The following is an 18924-nucleotide window of genomic DNA, read 5'->3' on the forward strand; positions in this document are numbered from 1 at the left end:
ATCATCCCCAAAGCTGCCTCGTCGGACTTTGTTGTCGCAAGTGACCTTAAGGCGTCCTTTCACGCACGTCACAGGCGCGGGCCGTCGCTGCCACCGTGAATCACACTGGCTTTTCGACCGATTTCCAAGGTCTGCTCGTTGTGGTGTTGCTGTACCTTCGTGCGTCGGCTGCTTACGAGGCGGACGCCACGCTAGGCGGGTTCAGCTGCCGAGAAATCTCCTCGCCGTGGTCTCCGGCTAGCACGTAGTCTTCGTCGTAACAACTAAATCAAAACTACTAAGTTAGTGGCAGACATCATGCGTGTAGTAAGATCCAGGCTCTCGCTCTGTCTAGCGAGGCGCCATCCCCACCCGCGCCCTTTAAACGTACTGGGGTATCTCCGCATTTTCTGATTCCATCCTCTCAAATCCTCTTCGTCCATTTATATTTCTTGCCTTGTCATCGTTGAAAGCCTGCTCTGGAAGGTTTCCTCGTCTTTGCTGCTTGTCGCATCCTGTGCTCCCCTAGACGATGGCGAGCTTGCATTTCTTAGGATCCTAGTTTCTGCCTCCCGTTGCACGTTAAATCAAGAGCCCTTACACCTGTCTCAATTCCACCCTCGAGTGGTGTGTATCATGCCCGTTGCTCGCTCTTAATGGCACCAATACTCATCAACCACGTCCTTTTGCATAGCCGGAGCAACACTTTCGGCAGCTGGCGAGATGTAGATGAAGCAGAGGCTTACATTGTGGAGTCATGGGGGGAGGGTACGTTCTGCCTTCTCGGGCTCTATTCGTTTAACACCAGCTAAAGAAAAAAAGGGTTCATGTTCGGTGCCCTTCTCATCATGGCTTGCATAACAGTCGCGAACATGAGGAAGGGAGTGTTCTTACACAAGCTAATTCTCCTCGAAGTATGCATTGCTTATGATGACTGTTCAGAGTTCTGCTGACCGAGCACAGCTGCTGCTTGCAATGAGCCACGGTACCTTTTGCTTCATGTCGTTCAAGGGTTATGGCTGGTATCTTAGCTCAACAGCGGCTCTCCTGTATTGTTCTTACTTCACCCACAACGTCGTCGCCTGGATGAAGATAAGGCCATTCTTTGTCGGCTCCCAAGCTTCCTTCAAACCCGTGATATGTAAATGGGTTCGCATCGTTTACCTAACCACACTCGCCATGACTGCACCAGTCATGATATTTGAAATCATAAACAACTTCAGGTTCTTCAACAACATATCCAGGCTTTATGAGAAGTCACGGCCGTATGAGCCTCTATACCGGGACCCATGGTGGGTCTTCTCCGTTTTCACACTCTTCCATATCATCAGGAAGTGCTACAGCATGAACGTTGTCAAGCTTGTTCGTAGGTCACCACGATTCGGCATCTTACTTGCTGCCATTTTCCTGGCTATATCCTTCACCGTAGTCGACATCATTTCAAGCATTGTTCCTGGTCTGTCCGTCACTGATGGAATTAATCCGTACTGGAAACTGGCCTTGGTGTTCAAGTGCTTGACGGACAACATCATGCTTGATGATTTCAAGAGTGTGCTGCAACGACTTGGGGCCGTCAAATTAGACGGCACGAATGCGATGCAGACCAACTCACTAAATCTAAGCGCAAACGAAAAGCTCACGATCGGAGGCGATGAAGATGAGACACGGCATCTTGAACATGGTCCCTTCCATATGCAGCTTAGTCCACGTAACTTGCGAATGAGTCTTTCCGGACGAGTCTTGGACGACGGGGAGACATTAGACGGTGATGGCCGATCGAGGAGACGGCAGTCGCTGGCAAATTCCGGGGTTGGCAGATTCGGCGTCAAAATGTCGAGGCTTCCAAGCCTATCGTTTATCAAGAGCAAGGCAGAGAGAGAGGCGGAGCGCAACATGAAGCTCAACAAAATAGTCTCGAAGTCCTTGGTGGACGAATCTCCAGAACCCACGGAGAGCCGCGGAACGGCAGAGTGCAGCGAACCATGGGAGGCCCTTGATTTCGTTACTGCTTTGACGGATCCAAGTATGCGAGATGCCTCGCGACATAGAAGATAAAGCAATCGGCCTCAAATCTCAATCGAGAAAGTCGCGGGATATATTCTTGCAAGCCAACAGGGACCGCACGCGCGGTTGATCCAAGTCAAGTCACGTGGAGCGGACTGTGGCTCAAAATCCAGAGTTTCCAGTTTCAGCAGCCACTTGAAAATAGCCATCACATTTTTGTACTACCAATTACAGGTAGACACGCATGGCGTAATGTACGATGGCCCAGATTCGCGGTTTTATGTTCTGTATTCGGACTGAGGGAGTTCTGGAGGGATGCAAACTTGGGTGAGGTTGTGGGCATGACTTTCTCCCACACATCAAAGGGTATCAGGCAATATCCTAAACGCATAGCTTTGAACGGCGCAGGGCCAAATGAGTTATGTACTAAGGTTGGACTTTATGGCTTGAGATACCCGCAGATGATCTGTATGTTCTAATCTGATATCTTTTTGAATGAGCTTCACATCGAAATCCGCAATAGAAATATAATTGCGCAAGAACTTTTCATTGAGTACCAAAGAGCTTCGAGGAATCTACCTAGAATCCAGGAAGCTGTGCACCCTCGCGACTCTTGCTTCCCTCGAGCTTTTCACGCTTTGCCTGGAATCGATGCTGATGACGTCCATAGTCTCTACCACCGTGACACTACCATCGGCTTGCCGCGCTGTCCAGGTTCCTTTTGCACCCGTCGCACTCTCGTCCGTCTGCGATGCCTTCGACCTGCTGACCAGCGGCGACTCATCGCCAGCAGCGCTCTTTTGCTTCGATATTGAACCCACTACGGTTGTTCCTCCGTACGCGGTGGTCGTGTTCGACGTGCCGCGACGGAGGAAGAAACTTTTCAAAGCCGGAAAAGAAGCGTAGACGATGGCTAGTTGAAGTTCAATCGTCGTCCAAACGAAAATATCGTATCCGATCCCTGCACTTTTATGTCAGTCCTTGCATCCCTCAGCTTTCCGTCTCAACGTACAGGTCAGGTCTCTCCGTGGATCGGTGTGTAGGCGAATGAAGAAGCCGGTTCTGATCAAAGCCGCGACAACGACGACGAGGCCGGCGCCAAATATTACGTATAGAATAACCTTCCGCCGCTGGGGAAGCTTTAGTTTCTTTACTATGATCTCGGGGATCACGATCGCATAGATGTCGCTCGCCGCACTTATGATGCCAACGAGGGGATCGACAATAGCCCTGTCAACACATTTGTACGGCTTCATGTAGCTGAGGTCCAAGGACTGCCAGGACGCTGAAGACGGCGAACAAAAGACGCCGAGGAAGATGGTGAAGGTTAGGAGATACGCGACGATGAAAGCAATGCCCACGTATATGCTCCACTGCAGCAGCTTGCTGAAGGAGCCGTTGACGAGGCGGCGGTAGAACAGCAAGATGGAGATTTTCGTTGCGCAGGTCGAGATGAGAAAGGCAATCTCGGCCAGGAGCGCGATCTGAGCGCGAGGTTTAGCTGGTTGCCGCTCAGCAAAGCAGCGTTGGCACACTTACGAGACCGCCTAGCGCCGTCACCTTGAAATTCTGATCCCAAATATGCCTGTCGAAGCCAGCCGCGCTGACGGCGAACACGATCAAGGCCGTGTACGCGGTGCCGAAGATCCACGACGCGACAATCAATCCATCGTCTGCTCCTATGCCGCCTGCCAACTTCCCTACTCGCGCTCGTATCCTACAGATGACCGCGACGGAGGCAAGCACCTCGAGGATAAGTGCCATCGGGATCAGCCACAGCCTGGTCTCCGGATCGATCATATTCGGCGCAGGCCATTTCTCAACGGCAGAGATGGGGATAAAGTAGGACGTCAATTTCACTTCTGGCGCCATGCCCTGATCTACTACCATCACAGATGGCTGCAAATATAAGGAGCATGCTGGACTTCAAGAGAGCTTGGCGCACGAGAGAAATGGGTGGTGGAGACATATACTACGTCCCATCGTCGCTGACGCGGGCTCTCAAGGAACGGCACCGACCCGACTACGGCTTCTAAACACAGGAGTGTTTGTGTGAGCACGACCTCATACAAAGGCCGGGGTCCGTTCGTTGGATTTGTTTCTGCGCTGCCAAATAGAAAGCGCCGCACGTGCGACGATCCTTGAGGGTAACCATGTGCTCTACCGAATTTGATCCCCGAAACGTTTGAAATGAAACAAACGTGCTGGCCCCTACGACTCAACTTTCAGACACTCGCCCTGTGTGCCGTTTAGACTTTTTCGCGGGGTGGCGTCAATGCTGAGTGCCGTCTTTCTCTGTGTACATGGCCTCGACCCGAAAGCGGTTCAGCTTTGGCCGTAAGCGAGACTATATGCCGCCTTGCCACCGCAAAACACAAAGACCCAAGTCGACGTCGGACATGGCGCTCCGTTGCTCAATTGCGTCTTTTGTTTTTCTGTTTTATTTATTTCCAGTCTTTCACAATGAGCACAGCAACTCCCTTTTCACCAAGCTCAATATCGTTGCTGTTTATGCGCAAGATCCAGCCTAGAAGTGACGGCCTCTGGTCTCTCGCTCTTCATCCCGGGGAGCCTCTTATTTTTCTTGAACCAAAGTATGCAAATACGAGGACACAGCCTGTAGTTGTATGTATAGGTCAGGAGGCAGAGCAAAGCGTGGACCTCAAGCGATCCCGTAGTCACATTTGGGAGAGGCTTGCATCTAGCTAACTCGCACTGAATACAGAGCGGTCGTAGAAGTTTCAATAAAGGCGTCAATAACCCCACTTCACGCTGAAAACCACTATGATATTCCGTGTTGAAGTTATGTCGACTTCTTTTACTTAAAGACAGCAACGCTTGGGAAACCCGACCAATTGTGTCGCAGGCTCAAGCAAAACTCAAGACATAAAAGCTACGCTAGCCTCTCGCTTCCTCTCAAATTCAGTGACCAACGTGTGGATTGATTCTGCGACCATGCTAAGGGCAAAGCCTCTCTTTAGCCTTGATGGAACTGAGCATAGCTCCCAGGCCGTTTGCGTGCTCGTCACTTTGATCAGTCACTCGTTAGAACAACACATCACATTCAAATCTGTGCAAGTGAAGTGTAAATTTCTGTTCTGCGGCGGCAACCTATTTATTGGACCCTGATTGTAATTTCCTTTCTGTGATCGCTGGCGTGAAGTCATACTCATGTCGAAGTGAGGTCGCGTTACTATGTTAGTCCATATAAAATATTAGCATTCTAGTTTATCATACGCTTCACTTTTCTTCCACACTTACTTCAGGACCTCCTTACCGGTTACTCTCACGGCATACAACGAGTCAATTTGCCCTCATCTTACACGCACATAAATACCTGCTCTTCGCCGACTTTCTTTTCCTCTTCTTCGTCCACCTTTCATCCTCCAGCATCCATCAAGTCTGCTTGTGAAGAATATCTTCACATCTCACTGCAACACTCTCCTTCTTCATCACTCTGAACTTGGTAACACTCTTCCTTCTTCTCTCGCTACTGTCTAATTGTTATTCAGGCACCTCTTCTACTGCATGAATAACTCTTCTTTCCTGACTGACATGTAATACGTTGTCACTGACAAATTTCAGCCGTCAAAAGAGATTTCAAGCAAAGCTTCTCAGTGACTGAGCAGCAGACAGTCGGTTACTAATTCTATAGTCTTTTAGGTTGACCTGGTGGAAGTGTCACTCAGCTTCATGTCTTTGCGAGAGTCAACATTGTTTTCAGTAGTTAAATTGTCATCTGCCATGCTAATTGACTGTCAAGAATTTTTTAACACAAGCCGCAGAACCGACTTTCAACTCAGCAAAAGCCCACGGAAACGAGTCTGTGGCCAAATTTCAGCAACGCCCATCTCCTGACGGATCCTGGTCGGCTGGCTTTGGACTTCTGTTCGGGGGGTAGGTGATACTGTCACTCGGTCCGCCGACCGTTTGTTCAGGACACTGGCATAGTTTGCGGCTGCACTATGTCAATGAAAGCGAAACTCCATGTCGTGGGTCTACTTGTTGGTTACGCAACAGTAGCGAAATGGGACCCCTGGTTCCTGCCACGCTGGATGCCTGATGGAGCAGGCTAGCTTGGGTTCCGGCGAGTCAAGCGATACCACGGCGTTGCGCATGCTTCATGCTCAGACTTGAGAGTTGCCGATTGAGAGTGAGGTGTCTTGACTGTGAACGATGGTGGACGGGTCTCTGGTCGAAGTTCACGGCTCTCAATCCGCAAGCCTGGGCTCTGCTGCTCCACAGCACCTCGGGACAGATCGTCGGGACCGAGAGCGCAAATGACAAGGGTCTTGAACTCATCGACGCCGAGAGGGAGTGATCATCGGGGTTGGTTGACTTGGGTTTGGGGGTAGGGGATGTTTGCTGTGGGATGGACAGGTGGACGGGGTTGGCTGGGGAAGGCTGGAGAAAAGGCGAAAGAGTATGGGCACTAGGGACAAGAGATGGAGATGGAAATTGGTCTGCTCTCCGCCGCCGAAACCGAACCGAGCGCTCGCGAGCCGCCACGACGAGCCGTTCACGACGAGGCTCAACGAAGTAAGTTCTTTTCCTTGCTCTTTTTCTGCGTGCTTTGCAAAGACATGAAGCTGTTGGGGACTTGGGATAATGCATCGGGACTTGATGGTAGCTGATGGTAGCTGATGGTAGCTGATGGTAACTGATGGTAGCTAATCGGTGAAGGAATGGCACGGTTTGTTTCGTGTCGTCACTTAGGAGCAATAGTGACCCATTTGTACTAAGATTGATCATGAGACATCACTACATACCACAGATTGATCTTAACGTCAATATTCTAGTAGTTCATCCGGCTCCATTCGCGTTTCAGCTGTGAGAATGCTTTCATTAGCAGCGACATCACCTTTGTTCGGCATGCCCGCCACGGCATTCGTTCATGCCGCAAGTCCGCTCGTAGTCTCATCAGTTCGGCTATATCGCAATTCGTGTTTCCAGTTACTTATTCGAACTCGGATAGTTTCTTCTTAGAGCCATAAGACATTGACACGCAATCTTTGATTTTCGTTGACTTACGTGTTGTATTGAGATGGCAACATACACGACTTAGCTTCGCTCTTGTACTTTATTCATTCACTATCCCCATGTTCTCCATCTTCGCCTCCGACTTCACGTCTTCCTCCGTCTATCCTCATCAAGAGTCGCTCGACGCCAGCTCCCCTGTAGGGCACAAACATGCCCAATTCCACTTCACCCTCGTCAGCATCTCTTATTGCGCTTTCCTGGTCGACTACCCTCAACCTTTCGACCACAGCCCTCAGTCCAGCATCGACTCTCTTTCGTGAGCGACCGAGTTCTCGAATGACATCTTCTTCCTGTTTTGCAAAGTCGCCCATCGGATCAACCACTCCTTCGTCTTCTTCCAGATCGAGTGATTCCTGAATAGACTGTAGTCGAATGACCAGCGCAACGAGAGTGTCAATATTCTGGAGAAGATCGCGCAGGGAGCTGGTGAAGGGAATATCAATGGTGAGCAGGGACCGAGCGAGTGCGGCGAGAAACATACGGTGGGCGTTTGTTAGGACGGCGGGATCGTGGGGTGTAGGCATGGCTCCTGATCCGGCTTCCTTATCTGTAATCGACAGCTTGTTTAGATGTGATGCAATTTCATTACTTCCACCACAAGGCGAAGCGCTAGGAGAATCGAAAGAGGCCTGTGAGCTGCTACGGTGAGACTTTGCACTTTCCGGTCGTGTTTCCGGCTTCTGGACGAGCCAGTCCAGAAGGTGTGACCAGGCTTGGTCGATGACTTCGCCTTCGAAATAATTCCCCATTTCGCCAAGCAAAAAAGCTGCCGCTGAGCAGGTTGCCCATATAGCGCGCATGTCATTGTTACGTCGTGTTGCTCTTGTCCGCTTCTTGGCTAGTAATTTCGCAGCGTATGGTCTGCTTGTTTCTGGAGGAGTAAGAGAGGTTGGGTAGGTTCTACGGAGTGGTGTCTGACGCCATAGGGAACAGATACGGAGATGCGCGCGGCGTATCGAAAGGATATATGCCTGTAGAGCAGAGTATACATGGATATCAGCTGGCGTGAGAAACAAATCGAAGGGTGTGGTAACATCTATCGATAAATTTGTTGGAACAGGCAAAAGTAGATCATTGAATGCAACCGGTGAGAGACGAGGTAGTTTTTCAACTGTTTTGGCACGTCCGGGTGTGGAAGGTCGCGTTGACGCCGGCTTTGAAATGTGAAGCCGCAGTAGAGCACGAGCAAAATCTAGCGACGCATTTGCATCGTCATCTGTACTGGTGGCTAACGTCGAAAGAGTTTTAGTCAGGATTTTTGTGACCTCGGTTTCCTTGATGAGCATTCCCTTGAAACTTTCCGCAGTTTTTGAAGATTGTCCACGAGCCCGCAAGCACGCGTCTGCTTCGTTGATCAAAGCAACAGCAAATTCGCCTTGACGCAGCAGAAAGAAATCACGAAGTAAAGAAAGAATCTGGATGATTGATGGAAGGGGAAGAAGTTGTTGCAGGGTATTACGAGACAAGGAAGATCGTATTTCGCCAATTGCTGTGGTAAGGGACGAAGAAGACAGCGGGAAGACAAGTTGTGCCAAGTGCTGAAGATGAACAGGTATGAGGTCCATCTCTGTAAAAGATATCGATCCATGATCTGGGGTGCCGCCGCGGATGCGAATGGTATTGAGTGACTTCCCAATGAAAAGAATTGAGGCCGCTGTATCGCGTGAAACGAATCTGGGAAGGAGAGCACTGACTACGTCGAACTCCACGTCGATGCCATCCTCAGTTTCAATTTGCTGAACAAAGAAGTCATGTGCGCCCACGAATGGAAGACGACCATAAAGTACCCAGCTGGAGAGCTGCCGTAGCCATGCCGTCTCAGCTACTTTGCTCAACTCCAGGGCGGCAACTTCGATGTCCGGATATCCGGTCTGGGCTTCTTGTCGCAACCTGTCAATGAGTGCAGCACCGGAACATGGTGTTGAAGATTCTTCAGTCGCCGCAGTTCCTTTTCGTGGTTGAATAAAAGAGACGAGCTGCCAATACCAGTCTAGCATTCGCGTCCACTCGTTGAATTCCCCGACAACGCCTGCGAGGGGGACGATATTGTAAGCGCCCACATTTGCTGCATCTCTTTTCAGAATTTTGGCTTCAACCTCCAATATCTTCCTCTGGAACCTTTCCAGCTGAACCGTAGAGATGGCTGTCGCAACGGCTCGCGCAACTGTGGAGGGGTGAGAAGAGGAAATTCGCCCAATCTGGTCCCGTACTTCGCGGTGCAATCGAGCTAACCGTCCAATTGTTTGAATAAGAGCTTGCTCCGGTGGAGAGAGATGGGGAAAGTCTACGCTTCCGTCCCTTGGAGTGTTGCTTTTGGCATCGAGCAGTGGGCTTGGGTGCCCGGAGAGGGACAAGAGCTACTTTAATGTTAGCGTTTAACTGTAAAAACAGCGTAGGGAAGCGCACGATTTCGTGGAGCATGCTGTGCGTGGGTATCTTGGTCGTATCATAAGGTCGCTACTACTATCAGTACGCGTGAAGTCGCGTCGCGGGGTGGAAAGCAAGCATACTAAGCACTATCATTGCGGTTGCACGCGTGCGGAGCAGTGTTGGCCTTTCTTCCTTCAGATCTCTTTTGGAAGAAGGTTATCAAAACACTGAGGAGCTCGTACCGACAGCACATCGATCACCTGTCATGGCCAAGGCAGCGTTGAGGTTGTCATACACATCGAGCACGTACGTCAACTGCCCGTCGCATTTCGCGGCCTCACGTGTTGATACCTAGGTAACAAAAGCCTTTGCTGGGTGGTCGTGTAGTAATCAGTACTCCGCTGCGAAACTTCGTTCCTGAGCTAGTCGCGGGGCCCCGATGGTGTCCCACCAAGCCCGATTCTACCCTATACCAACCGTTTTCCTGTGAGGGTCCCGCTCAACACTCTCGGCCACCATAACACACACTCATTTTGCAAGTCTGAAGTCGCTATGACCATGTCCGTCTTACGAGTCTCCTTTCAGGCTCGCTTGCGCCTTCAGAAGTCTTGTGTTGGCCGTGCTTTCTCGACTGTAGTCGACACACCAACTACACCGGTCTCGGGCCTTTCCTCAGCTGGTAGAACGACGACAACGGTTGGAAACGCCGTGCAGGAGGCATTGGCGGCATCCGACGTACGACACAACTGGACAAGGGAAGAAATTAGTGAAATATACAACTCGAACCTCTTTGAGCTTCAGTATGCCGCTGTACGTAACATATCGTCTATGTCGACACTTTCAGCCAATTGGGATCAGGGTATTACGTGCTAGTCTTCCCAGCTTTCATACAGCACATAATCCTACCTAGGCTGCTTCTGTTTCTTAGAATATACTGGAAACCTTATGCTGATATGAAAACCACAGGCGACCATTCATCGCAAGTTCCATCGTCCCGGTGCCATCCAGCTGTGCACGCTTATGAACATAAAGACCGGTGGTTGCTCAGAAGACTGCAGTTACTGCGCTCAGTCTTCGCGTTACAACACAGGGCTCAAAGCGACCAAACTTTCATCCGTAGAGTCAGTCCTTGAAGCTGCTCGTATTGCGAAGGAGAATGGTTCATCAAGATTCTGTATGGGCGCTGCTTGGCGAGACATGCGCGGACGGAAGACCAACCTTCGCAACATTAAAGAGATGGTTAAGGGTGTAAGGGAGCTTGGCATGGAAGCCTGTGTCACTCTAGGCATGATCGACAAGTATCAGGCACAGGAGCTGAAGGAAGCAGGACTAACCGCATACAACCATAACGTCGACACAAGCCGGGAACACTACCCGAATGTCATCACAACAAGAACTTATGACGAACGTTTGGCGACAATACAGAACGTGAGAGATGCGGGTATAAACGTATGTTCAGGCGGAATTTTGGGCTTAGGCGAGCAGGCAAAAGATCATGTGGGAATGATTCACACCGTTGCAACTATGCCCTCGCACCCAGAATCCTTTCCTGTGAATGCCCTCGTACCCATCAAGGGGACACCGCTAGGCGACAAACTGGCAGCCGAATCCGAAGCGGAAGGAAGGGAGGAAATGAAGGAATCCGTGCCCTTCGCAAACATCATCCGGACGATCGCGACGGCGAGGTTGGTAATGCCAAAAACAATCATTCGACTTGCTGCGGGTAGAATATCAATGAGTGAAGAGAAGCAGATTATGTGCTTCATGGCGGGCGCCAATGCTGTATTCACAGGCGAGAAAATGTTGACAACAGACTGCAATGGCTGGGATGAGGATAAACGTATGTTCGACAAGTGGGGTCTGGTGCCGATGGGCGCCCGACCGGAGCCGGAGAGTGAAGTGCCAGTAGAACAGAGAATCGGCAACGGGCTTCAGAAAATACCTGAAGGAAGCTGGCGCAGCTTAAAGGAACAGGCCGCAACAGCAGCTGCATAGTCGTACAACCGCCACAATCATACCGAGGATGGCTTGTGTATGCATGTGCGATCCTGCGCCAAATTAGCTCTTAGTCTAGGTAGCTATAAATCTGCACGCTGATGGATAAGTTGCACATGCTGTAAGACTGATTGATCAATTTGATGACGACACTCTGAACTTATCATGTTTACTCCATTAGACCTCCGACCAAATGATGTTTCAACAGGCGAAATGAACAGTTTTTATTCCTTAATCGAGAGACATTGTTGCAAGTGTGCCATAACAGATGAACATAAGCTCGGCGATCATTGATGCCGCACGATTATGTGCATGAGTAAGAGGCTCTGCGCGTTGATAGACATGTTATTCTCTACTTGCTCGAGTTAAAGTCAATTTGGCGGAAGTCGATGCTCTTGGAAATCGCCAACGGAACAGCTATGCGTGACATAGACGGTAGTATAGTATATTTATACTTACCAGCGTTTTGTATATCGATTGGCAAAGGTCACGGCATGTGGATCGAAGTAGACGGGTCGATGCTCGCAAATCTAGCCCAGCAGCGCCTCGAAGATGACAAATATGGTATCCTCAGTGACTTTCTGGGACAAAAGCGCACAAGGGAACTTCGCAGTGTGGTGACGGGGCAAGGGTGTCACTCCACTGCTTGACCTCAAACTTCGGTCACCTGCCTGCCTCATACGGTGATGGATGATGCACAAGGTGTCGATGATCACACGGGCATTACAACGAATGACATGCGGCAAGTCAGACAAAAGCACAATGGTAAGTTAGAGATGACAGTCGAGAGCTGATATAAGATAAGCAGACAAATTAAAGTCCCAGTCAAGGAACGGGCGAACTGCGAGGCTCGGCAGGTGGTTGCGGCTTGGCTGTGGGCAGCTCCTTCCTGATCGGTAGATTAAGGTGCGGCCCGCCCACCTCCAATCACGGAAGTGGAATGTGAGATCCTCAGTCTTTGCGTGCACCAGAATCGCACCTTTCACAATGCTTAACTTAGAGTAGTCGGGGCAATCCACCGAGCCGGTGCACGTGTCGTCATGGTCCTCCTTCGCCCTTGCTATTGGACTTGACGCGTGATTGCCTGTCTGCTGTTACTTGACTAGTTCTCGGGGCACCTGCCTTGTGTCTTCCGTTGTGCCTCCCTGCAACCGCCGTGTAGATCCCTGATATGGAAGTTTGAAGGAACAGACGGTGGAGGTTGATAGCTTGTGCCTTCCAATCTGGATCAAGCTCTGCTAGTGATTGCAACACGGCAAATAGCCTGGACCGTTGACGTGCTGGATCCAAGACCCCATTTTATGCCACCCACGTAGACTATATCTAATTAACGCCGGCCAGGTTCTGTCATCCTTCACTGCCAGTCATTTCAGTCACCGTGCGAACTAGGTCCCGTCAATCCTTTAGGCGTGTGTGATTGATCTGCCTTGAGGAGCGTCGTTCGTTCCAAACACTTTTCTCCTTGACGTTCATTCTAAACCTTCTCCTATTCTTGCCGCTTGGTGCGAACTTCTGGTCCAACATGAAACTGACAACCGCACTCACGGTCTTGCTTTCGGTCGCGGGCGCCATGTGCAGCGTCGACTTCTCTGATGTCGAGGTCTTCGAATCTCTCGCTGAAGTCCCATCAGGATGGCGGGCCGTTGGAGTACCAGACGCTGCCTCTCTTATGAAGTTTCGAATTGCGTTAAGACTGGTACGTATTAACCCTCCTATTTCTCATTAGTGGAAGCTACTTCTTGCATTCTATTGCATCGCCCCGTGAACTTAAAAGACTGGAGGTGAGCGCTGCTTGACTCCTTACTCCAGCAACTCCACCCTGCATTTAGATTGACTAGGCGTGCAAAGTAAATGGACGCTGACTTGATATAGCCAAATCCAACTATGTTTCACCAAACATTGCATGACATTGCCGATCCAAAGCACGCTCGCTATGGTCAACACTTAACACGCGATGAACTGAGGAAACTCGTCAGCCCTCATCCAGATTCTCGTGATACCGTGATTGCATGGCTCCGAGCTTCCGGTATCAGTGACGACGCCATTAGCGTTGAAAACGAATTCGTCAACTTCGTTGCTTCTATCGGCCAAGCCGAGGCGATGCTCGACACTAAGTTCGAGAGCTACCAGAACATACACAAGAGAGATGTTCCGAAAATTCGAACTTTAAAATACTCACTTCCGCGCGAGGTCTCGCGTCACGTCGACATGGTTCAGCCAACAACCCGTTTCGCGCAGATTATGCCTGAGCGTAGCCAGGTGTTCAAAACCGAGGTTGTTGGTGACGCACAAAGTGGTCTTGCAGCAGTGGCCGCTGCTAACTCCACCGATTGCAACTCAACGATCACGCCACAGTGCTTGATTGATTTGTATAAGATCAAAGGATTCACTCCCAGCGGACAAAATGATGGCTTCATTGGCGTTAGTGGCTTCCTTGAAGAGTACGCCCAATTTGATGACCTCTCAAAGTGGGCATCTGTGTACCGCCCGGCTATTAAAAACGCGACTTTCACGTGGCAATCTGTCAATGGAGGTCTCCTCACTCAAAATCCTGACAATGCACAACACGATAGTGTGGAGGCCAATCTTGACATACAGTACACCGTCGGCCTCACGTACCCCATGGAGAATAAGTTCTATAGCACCGCCGGAAGAGGTCTCCTTGTCCCGGACCTTGATCAGCCAGATCCCAACGATAACTCCAACGAGCCGTACCTTGACTATTTCACCTATCTCTTGAGTCTTAGCGATGATGAACTTCCTCACACGATTTCTACTTCATACGGTGAGGATGAGCAGAGCGTCCCAGCGAATTATTCCAGGGTCGTGTGCAACATGATTGGTCAGCTTGGTGCTCGGGGAGTCTCTGTGCTTTTTTCATCTGGCGACACTGGTGTAGGAAGTGCTTGTCAAACCAATGACGGTAAGAATACGACACGTTTTCTACCGACATTCCCAGCCTCTTGTCCCTATGTCACCTCCGTGGGTGGCACATATCAGATCGAGCCAGAATACGCGGTTAGTTTCTCATCTGGTGGCTTCTCGGATCGTTTCGAACGTCCAATATGGCAGGAGGAAGCTGTCAGCGGCTACCTTCAGCAGCTTGGTGACACATGGGAGGGTCTGTACAACCCAAGGGGCCGTGGTATTCCAGATGTTGCCGCTCAAGGAAGAAACTTTCGTGTTTACGATAAGGGTAAGGATATTAAAGTGTCAGGCACATCCGCGTCCGCACCGACAATGGCTGGTATCATTGCGCTCCTTAATGCTGCTAGAAAAGAGGCTGGCATGGCTCCATTGGGTTTCCTGAACCCGTGGCTCTATCAAGTTGGTATTGAGGGACTAACCGACATCGTCAACGGCGGGAGTACCGGCTGTACTGGTAGAGATATCTACTCTGGTCTCCCAACTCCATTCGTTCCCTATGCTAGTTGGAATGCTACCGAGGGTTGGGATCCTGTCACAGGCCTCGGCACTCCTTTGTTTGACAAACTTCTCCAGCTTTCCATGATGGGAAACACCCGACACTACAAGCGCTACGATGCTCGCGTTCAACATAAACGATCCATCAGGACCTTGTAGGCCTGATCGTCGCAAGAAGCTCTTTGTCAATCATCTGAACGTCGGCATTTGCAAGAGTACTACAGCAAGAAGTCAAAAAAATAAATGATAGTAATAATGAATTTCCATTTTACCAAAAGGTCTCTTCTGAGTTTCTTCTATTGAGTTTATATCAGAAGTACTGAAGCTTTAGATGATGTGTGCAGCTCTTCATATGACGACTGGGGCGAATGTTATGTTCACATGTGTTCAACGTGTTAAACTATACGTCTTGTTGCCTACAAAGGTCGTGTTAATAACCACTTCATGCCTTCCATCTGTGCTTCTTTGATGGTAGGCGCTCTCGCCTTTGTCGGCGCATCGAGAGTTGTCCAGCTGCTGTGCTTATCCTCAGAAAATAGATAGAGTTTTGTTGGCACACCTCTGGACTTCAGCACTTTCTCATAAACGATTGCATCGTCTCTCAACGGATCCAGACCGCAACAGTCTAAGTAAGTAGGGATCTTGTTCACTGGTTCACGTTGGACCAAGGTTGCAAAGGGAGAGAACCATAACGAGCGGTAGTCGTCGCAACCAAGGCTCCGGAACACGTCATCTAACGCGCTGGTGTTGAAGCCGTCCACGTGCCTGTTCTCATCTCTCGAGGTGAAAAACTGCTTGTACTCTATGGGCACTGTTTCATCCATGGCTACGGAAGGGACAGATAGAAATTGACCGGTGAGCGGCTTTGCCAACATGGGCGCCTCCTGGGCATCTGCAGCATCGGGGAACATGGCAAGACCACCGCATACGCTCGCAAGCGCGGCTCCGGCACTTACGCCACCGACAATGAAGCCGTTGTCGAGCTTTGCGCCCAGCTCGGCCTCGGCATTGCGCGAGAGCCACACAAGCACCTCCCAGGCGTCCTTCGCTTGGATGGGGAACCGTACGTCCGGAACGAGGCGATAGCTGGGCAGCGCTACCACAGCGCCGTAGGTCCCCGCAAATGTCCTGGCGACACTGAGCAACTGGTCCGGCTCGCCCACGATCATGCCACCGCCGTAGAAGTGCACGATGAGGGAACGGTCCGCATCAACATGAGTTCTGGGACGCACGATCTTTGTCGGGGACTGCCATCCGTCGTGGGCCGGGACCTGGATCTCAAATTCCTCAAGCGTATCCGGGAGGGCGGGCAGCTTTGCGACGGCAGCTTGAATCATAGCGTGCATAGCAGCCCTTTTGTCCTGCGTTGTCATTTCGGCAACGGCCGGTGAGGGTTTTGGAGGAGCACCATCCGTGGCTGTAGACGACATGTTCCTGAAGGAAACCGACATTAATATTTTTAGAGAAAAAAAAAGCTTTCTTTTGGGATTCTCCCTTTCTTGTCAAAAATACGCTACGAAAGGAGAAATTGGAACTGGTCAAAGATTTCGTTTTTTGTGATGAACGCATGCAGTAGTAATGCAATTATGGTCCTCACTGCTATGTACACCGACAGGCGGAGACGGTGTCCAAAATAGGAGACGTACGAGCTACATAGATTACCAACTGCCTGTACAGAGTAGTTCAGGACAACGACGTATTTTGATTGGAGCGATTTTCGGCCCACTACCGAGTACATCCGCAGACTTGCGTAAGCACGACTTTGCGCCTAAGAGCAGGGTCTTCAATCAGAAAGGAGGAGGCGAAGAATGGAAACAAGGAATTGAAGGTAAGGACATTCGGAAAAGTGGTGAAACGATCGAGCGGACGTCTCTGGGATGGAGTGGTTAGCGACCCCAGAATTGCAGGAACAGAAGAGGCGCGCATGTTTCAAGTCGTGAAGGAACAACCAACAATGTGTGTGTGAGAGGACAAATGGCAGAGGACGAAGGATGGGCGGAGTGGGTTCGGTAGGGCAAGCGTAAACATCTGAAGGTCGGATAGTCATCGAGCCGAGCAACAACAGAGCCGCGGGCTAGGGAAAAGGACAAGACCAAGGACTTGCACCAGCAGAAAGCTTCGCGTCACTGGGCGCAGGAACAAAACTTGCGTGCGTCGGAGTTGGAGGCGCAGCAAATAGTAGAGGCAACAGTAGCAGTACAACGAAGACGAGAACAACAATAGTGCCGTTAGTGGTCCTCGCGGCCCTCAGGATGACGAGGCAATGAAACAGATGCTGCTCTCGTTGCGGAGAATAGCACAAAACAGTAGACGGCGTTTATTGCCCGACAGGCCACGTCGCTGCCACTTCATTGCGCTGCTGCTGCTGCTGCTGCTGCTGATGCAAGCTTGCGGCTGCTCATGTGCAGAAAACTGCAGGCATGGCGCAGGGGCGGGCGGCCTTTCTAAGCCTCTCGAGGCACACACAGGGTTTGATGAAACATTTCAAAGAAAGCGTGCACTTTTCAATTGCGGGGGATTCTTGTTCGTTAATGAGCGCGTGGATAGTGAGCGCGTTTGGGCAGATTTTTGGGGCTGGCTGTCGACCGTGTCGTGCAAGCCAGGCCTGATGCACGACGAAGCAAAGGACGTCGAGCTTGCCGCAGACACATTGCAGTGATCGAGCGAGTGGATAGACGAATAACTCCGCAAATGAACGTGGTGGAGGAAAGGAGAAGGAATATAGATAGGAGAGCCGTGAATGTGCACGTACATTTTGATCTGTTGTACGTCCGTAGACACGAGGTGCACACGAATACAAGCTACGGATGTGCATGGCACAACTTACACAGTCGTACATGTCGCGCCTGACATGACTAGATGCTGATGTATTGTGACTCGGTCCACACGTACCGCAGTAAAGCAGTTTCGGCCCGGAGAATAATAACAACGAGCGCCAGGTGCTGGCCATGGCTTGTGTTATACCATGCACCGATCCTTATTGAAAGGCGGTGGAGAGACCCTGAACTTTCAGGTCCCCTTTCATGGCTTCGCTTCATGGATGTCGGCGCCTTGCACGCTCTCCTAAGCCGTTCAGCTCTCCTCGCTAACGTAGGGCCTGCTCGTCGTCCGCGCAAAGAGACACCAACGGCGTGGAGACGAAATGCATATAGTGCATCGTTAATCAAATCATACCGATGATGCATATCGACCAAGCGAAACAAAGCGTCCTGTCAAGCACACACACGGGCCAGAGAGGAGTTGTGCCAAACACGATCGGCGAGCTGGCTTCGCGCACCCACGTCACGTTGTCCCCTCTTTGGCATGCTTGTGGTCCGCACTCGGATAGGAGATCTTGACTTGTCTTGTCGGGCGAGGAAAACGTTGGATTGTCGAGGGAACGATTGGGTCGACAAAAACAGACGGCCACACATGTAGGAAAGCGACACATGGCATGCCGCGGCGATGGACAACGGGTACACATGCTGCGTGTGCACGCGGCATGAGCGTCGATGTGTCCTGAGGTAGTTCTATGTCCTCCGAGTAGGCGTGCCAGGCACGGGAGAGGGCAGCGCGGGTTGCTTTGTCAGGGATCGGAGGTTTGAAGGCGATGATCTCACCTTGGGCATCACATTCGACTCCACACATTCACATCGCTGATAGCCGCTCCGCTGGCCAATGATGGCCAGCGCTAGGCACCCCAGAGGGGCAGTCGTCTAACAGAGTCTAGCTGGCGAGGACAGGTAACGCAGTGGTCGCCCAGGAAGGGCATTCAGGCGGGTTTCAGGCGAGAGGCGGGCTCATGATGCGTAGCAGGCGTGTGAGCAAGCCAAAGAGGCGTGCGACAAGCAGACACGAAGCAGTTCGAGCCGTAATGCTACCGTAATTAGCGTAGGGGCGTTCGTCTGGCCGAACGACAGCTAGTGAGCGAAGGGCGTTTTCCATTCTGGCAGAAGACTCGGGCGAAGGTGTTTGACGGCCAAGTAATCGACTGTGCTTGAGAATGGTGTGCCGCCGCCGCCACAAGGCCGCATGACCAACGAGAGTTTACTGCCGCTTGTTCCTTTTCGGCGAACGGCTGAGATGGGTTCCTGCATGGGAGGGTGTTCCAGATCGGCGCGAGTAAAAGGAGTT

General features: G+C 51.0%; 6 protein-coding genes across 8 annotated transcripts; 3 read left to right on the top strand and 3 right to left on the bottom strand.

Moving 5' to 3' along the window:
* Window positions 1-415: 415 nt before the first annotated feature.
* On the top strand, window positions 416-2501 carry PV09_05542 (uncharacterized protein). Its single transcript, XM_016359060.1, has 3 exons — window positions 416-747; window positions 802-893; window positions 943-2501. Exons 1-3 carry the CDS (start codon window positions 636-638, stop codon window positions 2032-2034), a joined length of 1296 nt encoding a protein of 431 aa, XP_016213199.1. The 5' UTR covers window positions 416-635; the 3' UTR covers window positions 2035-2501.
* Window positions 2502-2558: 57 nt separating this feature from the next.
* PV09_05543 (uncharacterized protein) lies at window positions 2559-3855 on the bottom strand (the record flags this gene model as incomplete). The annotated part of the gene is made up of 3 exons (XM_016359061.1): window positions 2559-2944; window positions 2996-3467; window positions 3523-3855. 3 exons carry the CDS (start codon window positions 3853-3855, stop codon window positions 2559-2561), a joined length of 1191 nt encoding a protein of 396 aa, XP_016213200.1.
* Window positions 3856-6677: 2822 nt separating this feature from the next.
* Window positions 6678-9719, bottom strand: PV09_05544. 2 transcript variants are annotated; one of them, XM_016359062.1, is made up of 4 exons: window positions 9534-9719; window positions 9430-9480; window positions 7015-9380; window positions 6678-6961 (listed from the first exon to the last, which is right to left on the bottom strand). In XM_016359062.1, the coding sequence occupies exons 2-3, from the start codon at window positions 9442-9444 to the stop codon at window positions 7068-7070; spliced, it is 2328 nt and encodes a 775-aa protein (XP_016213201.1). In that variant the 5' UTR covers window positions 9445-9480; window positions 9534-9719; the 3' UTR covers window positions 6678-6961; window positions 7015-7067. The 2 variants fall into 2 exon arrangements, with proteins under 2 accessions (XP_016213201.1, XP_016213202.1); XM_016359063.1 differs by lacking the exon at window positions 6678-6961 and having other exon boundaries at window positions 6980-9380.
* A 136-nt stretch (window positions 9720-9855) lies between these two features.
* PV09_05545 (biotin synthase) lies at window positions 9856-11628 on the top strand. The gene is made up of 2 exons (XM_016359064.1): window positions 9856-10203; window positions 10360-11628. Exons 1-2 carry the CDS (start codon window positions 9946-9948, stop codon window positions 11386-11388), a joined length of 1287 nt encoding a protein of 428 aa, XP_016213203.1. The 5' UTR covers window positions 9856-9945; the 3' UTR covers window positions 11389-11628.
* Window positions 11629-12651: 1023 nt separating this feature from the next.
* PV09_05546 lies at window positions 12652-15088 on the top strand. 2 transcript variants are annotated; one of them, XM_016359066.1, is made up of 2 exons: window positions 12652-13169; window positions 13261-15088. In XM_016359066.1, the coding sequence occupies exon 2, from the start codon at window positions 13273-13275 to the stop codon at window positions 14968-14970; it is 1698 nt and encodes a 565-aa protein (XP_016213205.1). In that variant the 5' UTR covers window positions 12652-13169; window positions 13261-13272; the 3' UTR covers window positions 14971-15088. The 2 variants fall into 2 exon arrangements, with proteins under 2 accessions (XP_016213205.1, XP_016213204.1); XM_016359065.1 differs by having other exon boundaries at window positions 12652-13084.
* Window positions 15089-15114: 26 nt separating this feature from the next.
* On the bottom strand, window positions 15115-16400 carry PV09_05547 (uncharacterized protein). The gene has a single exon (XM_016359067.1). It carries the CDS (start codon window positions 16260-16262, stop codon window positions 15228-15230), a length of 1035 nt encoding a protein of 344 aa, XP_016213206.1. The 5' UTR covers window positions 16263-16400; the 3' UTR covers window positions 15115-15227.
* Window positions 16401-18924: the final 2524 nt, after the last annotated feature.

Source organism: Verruconis gallopava (genome assembly GCF_000836295.1).
Source record: "Verruconis gallopava strain CBS 43764 unplaced genomic scaffold supercont1.17, whole genome shotgun sequence".
Taxonomy (NCBI): domain Eukaryota; kingdom Fungi; phylum Ascomycota; class Dothideomycetes; order Venturiales; family Sympoventuriaceae; genus Verruconis; species Verruconis gallopava.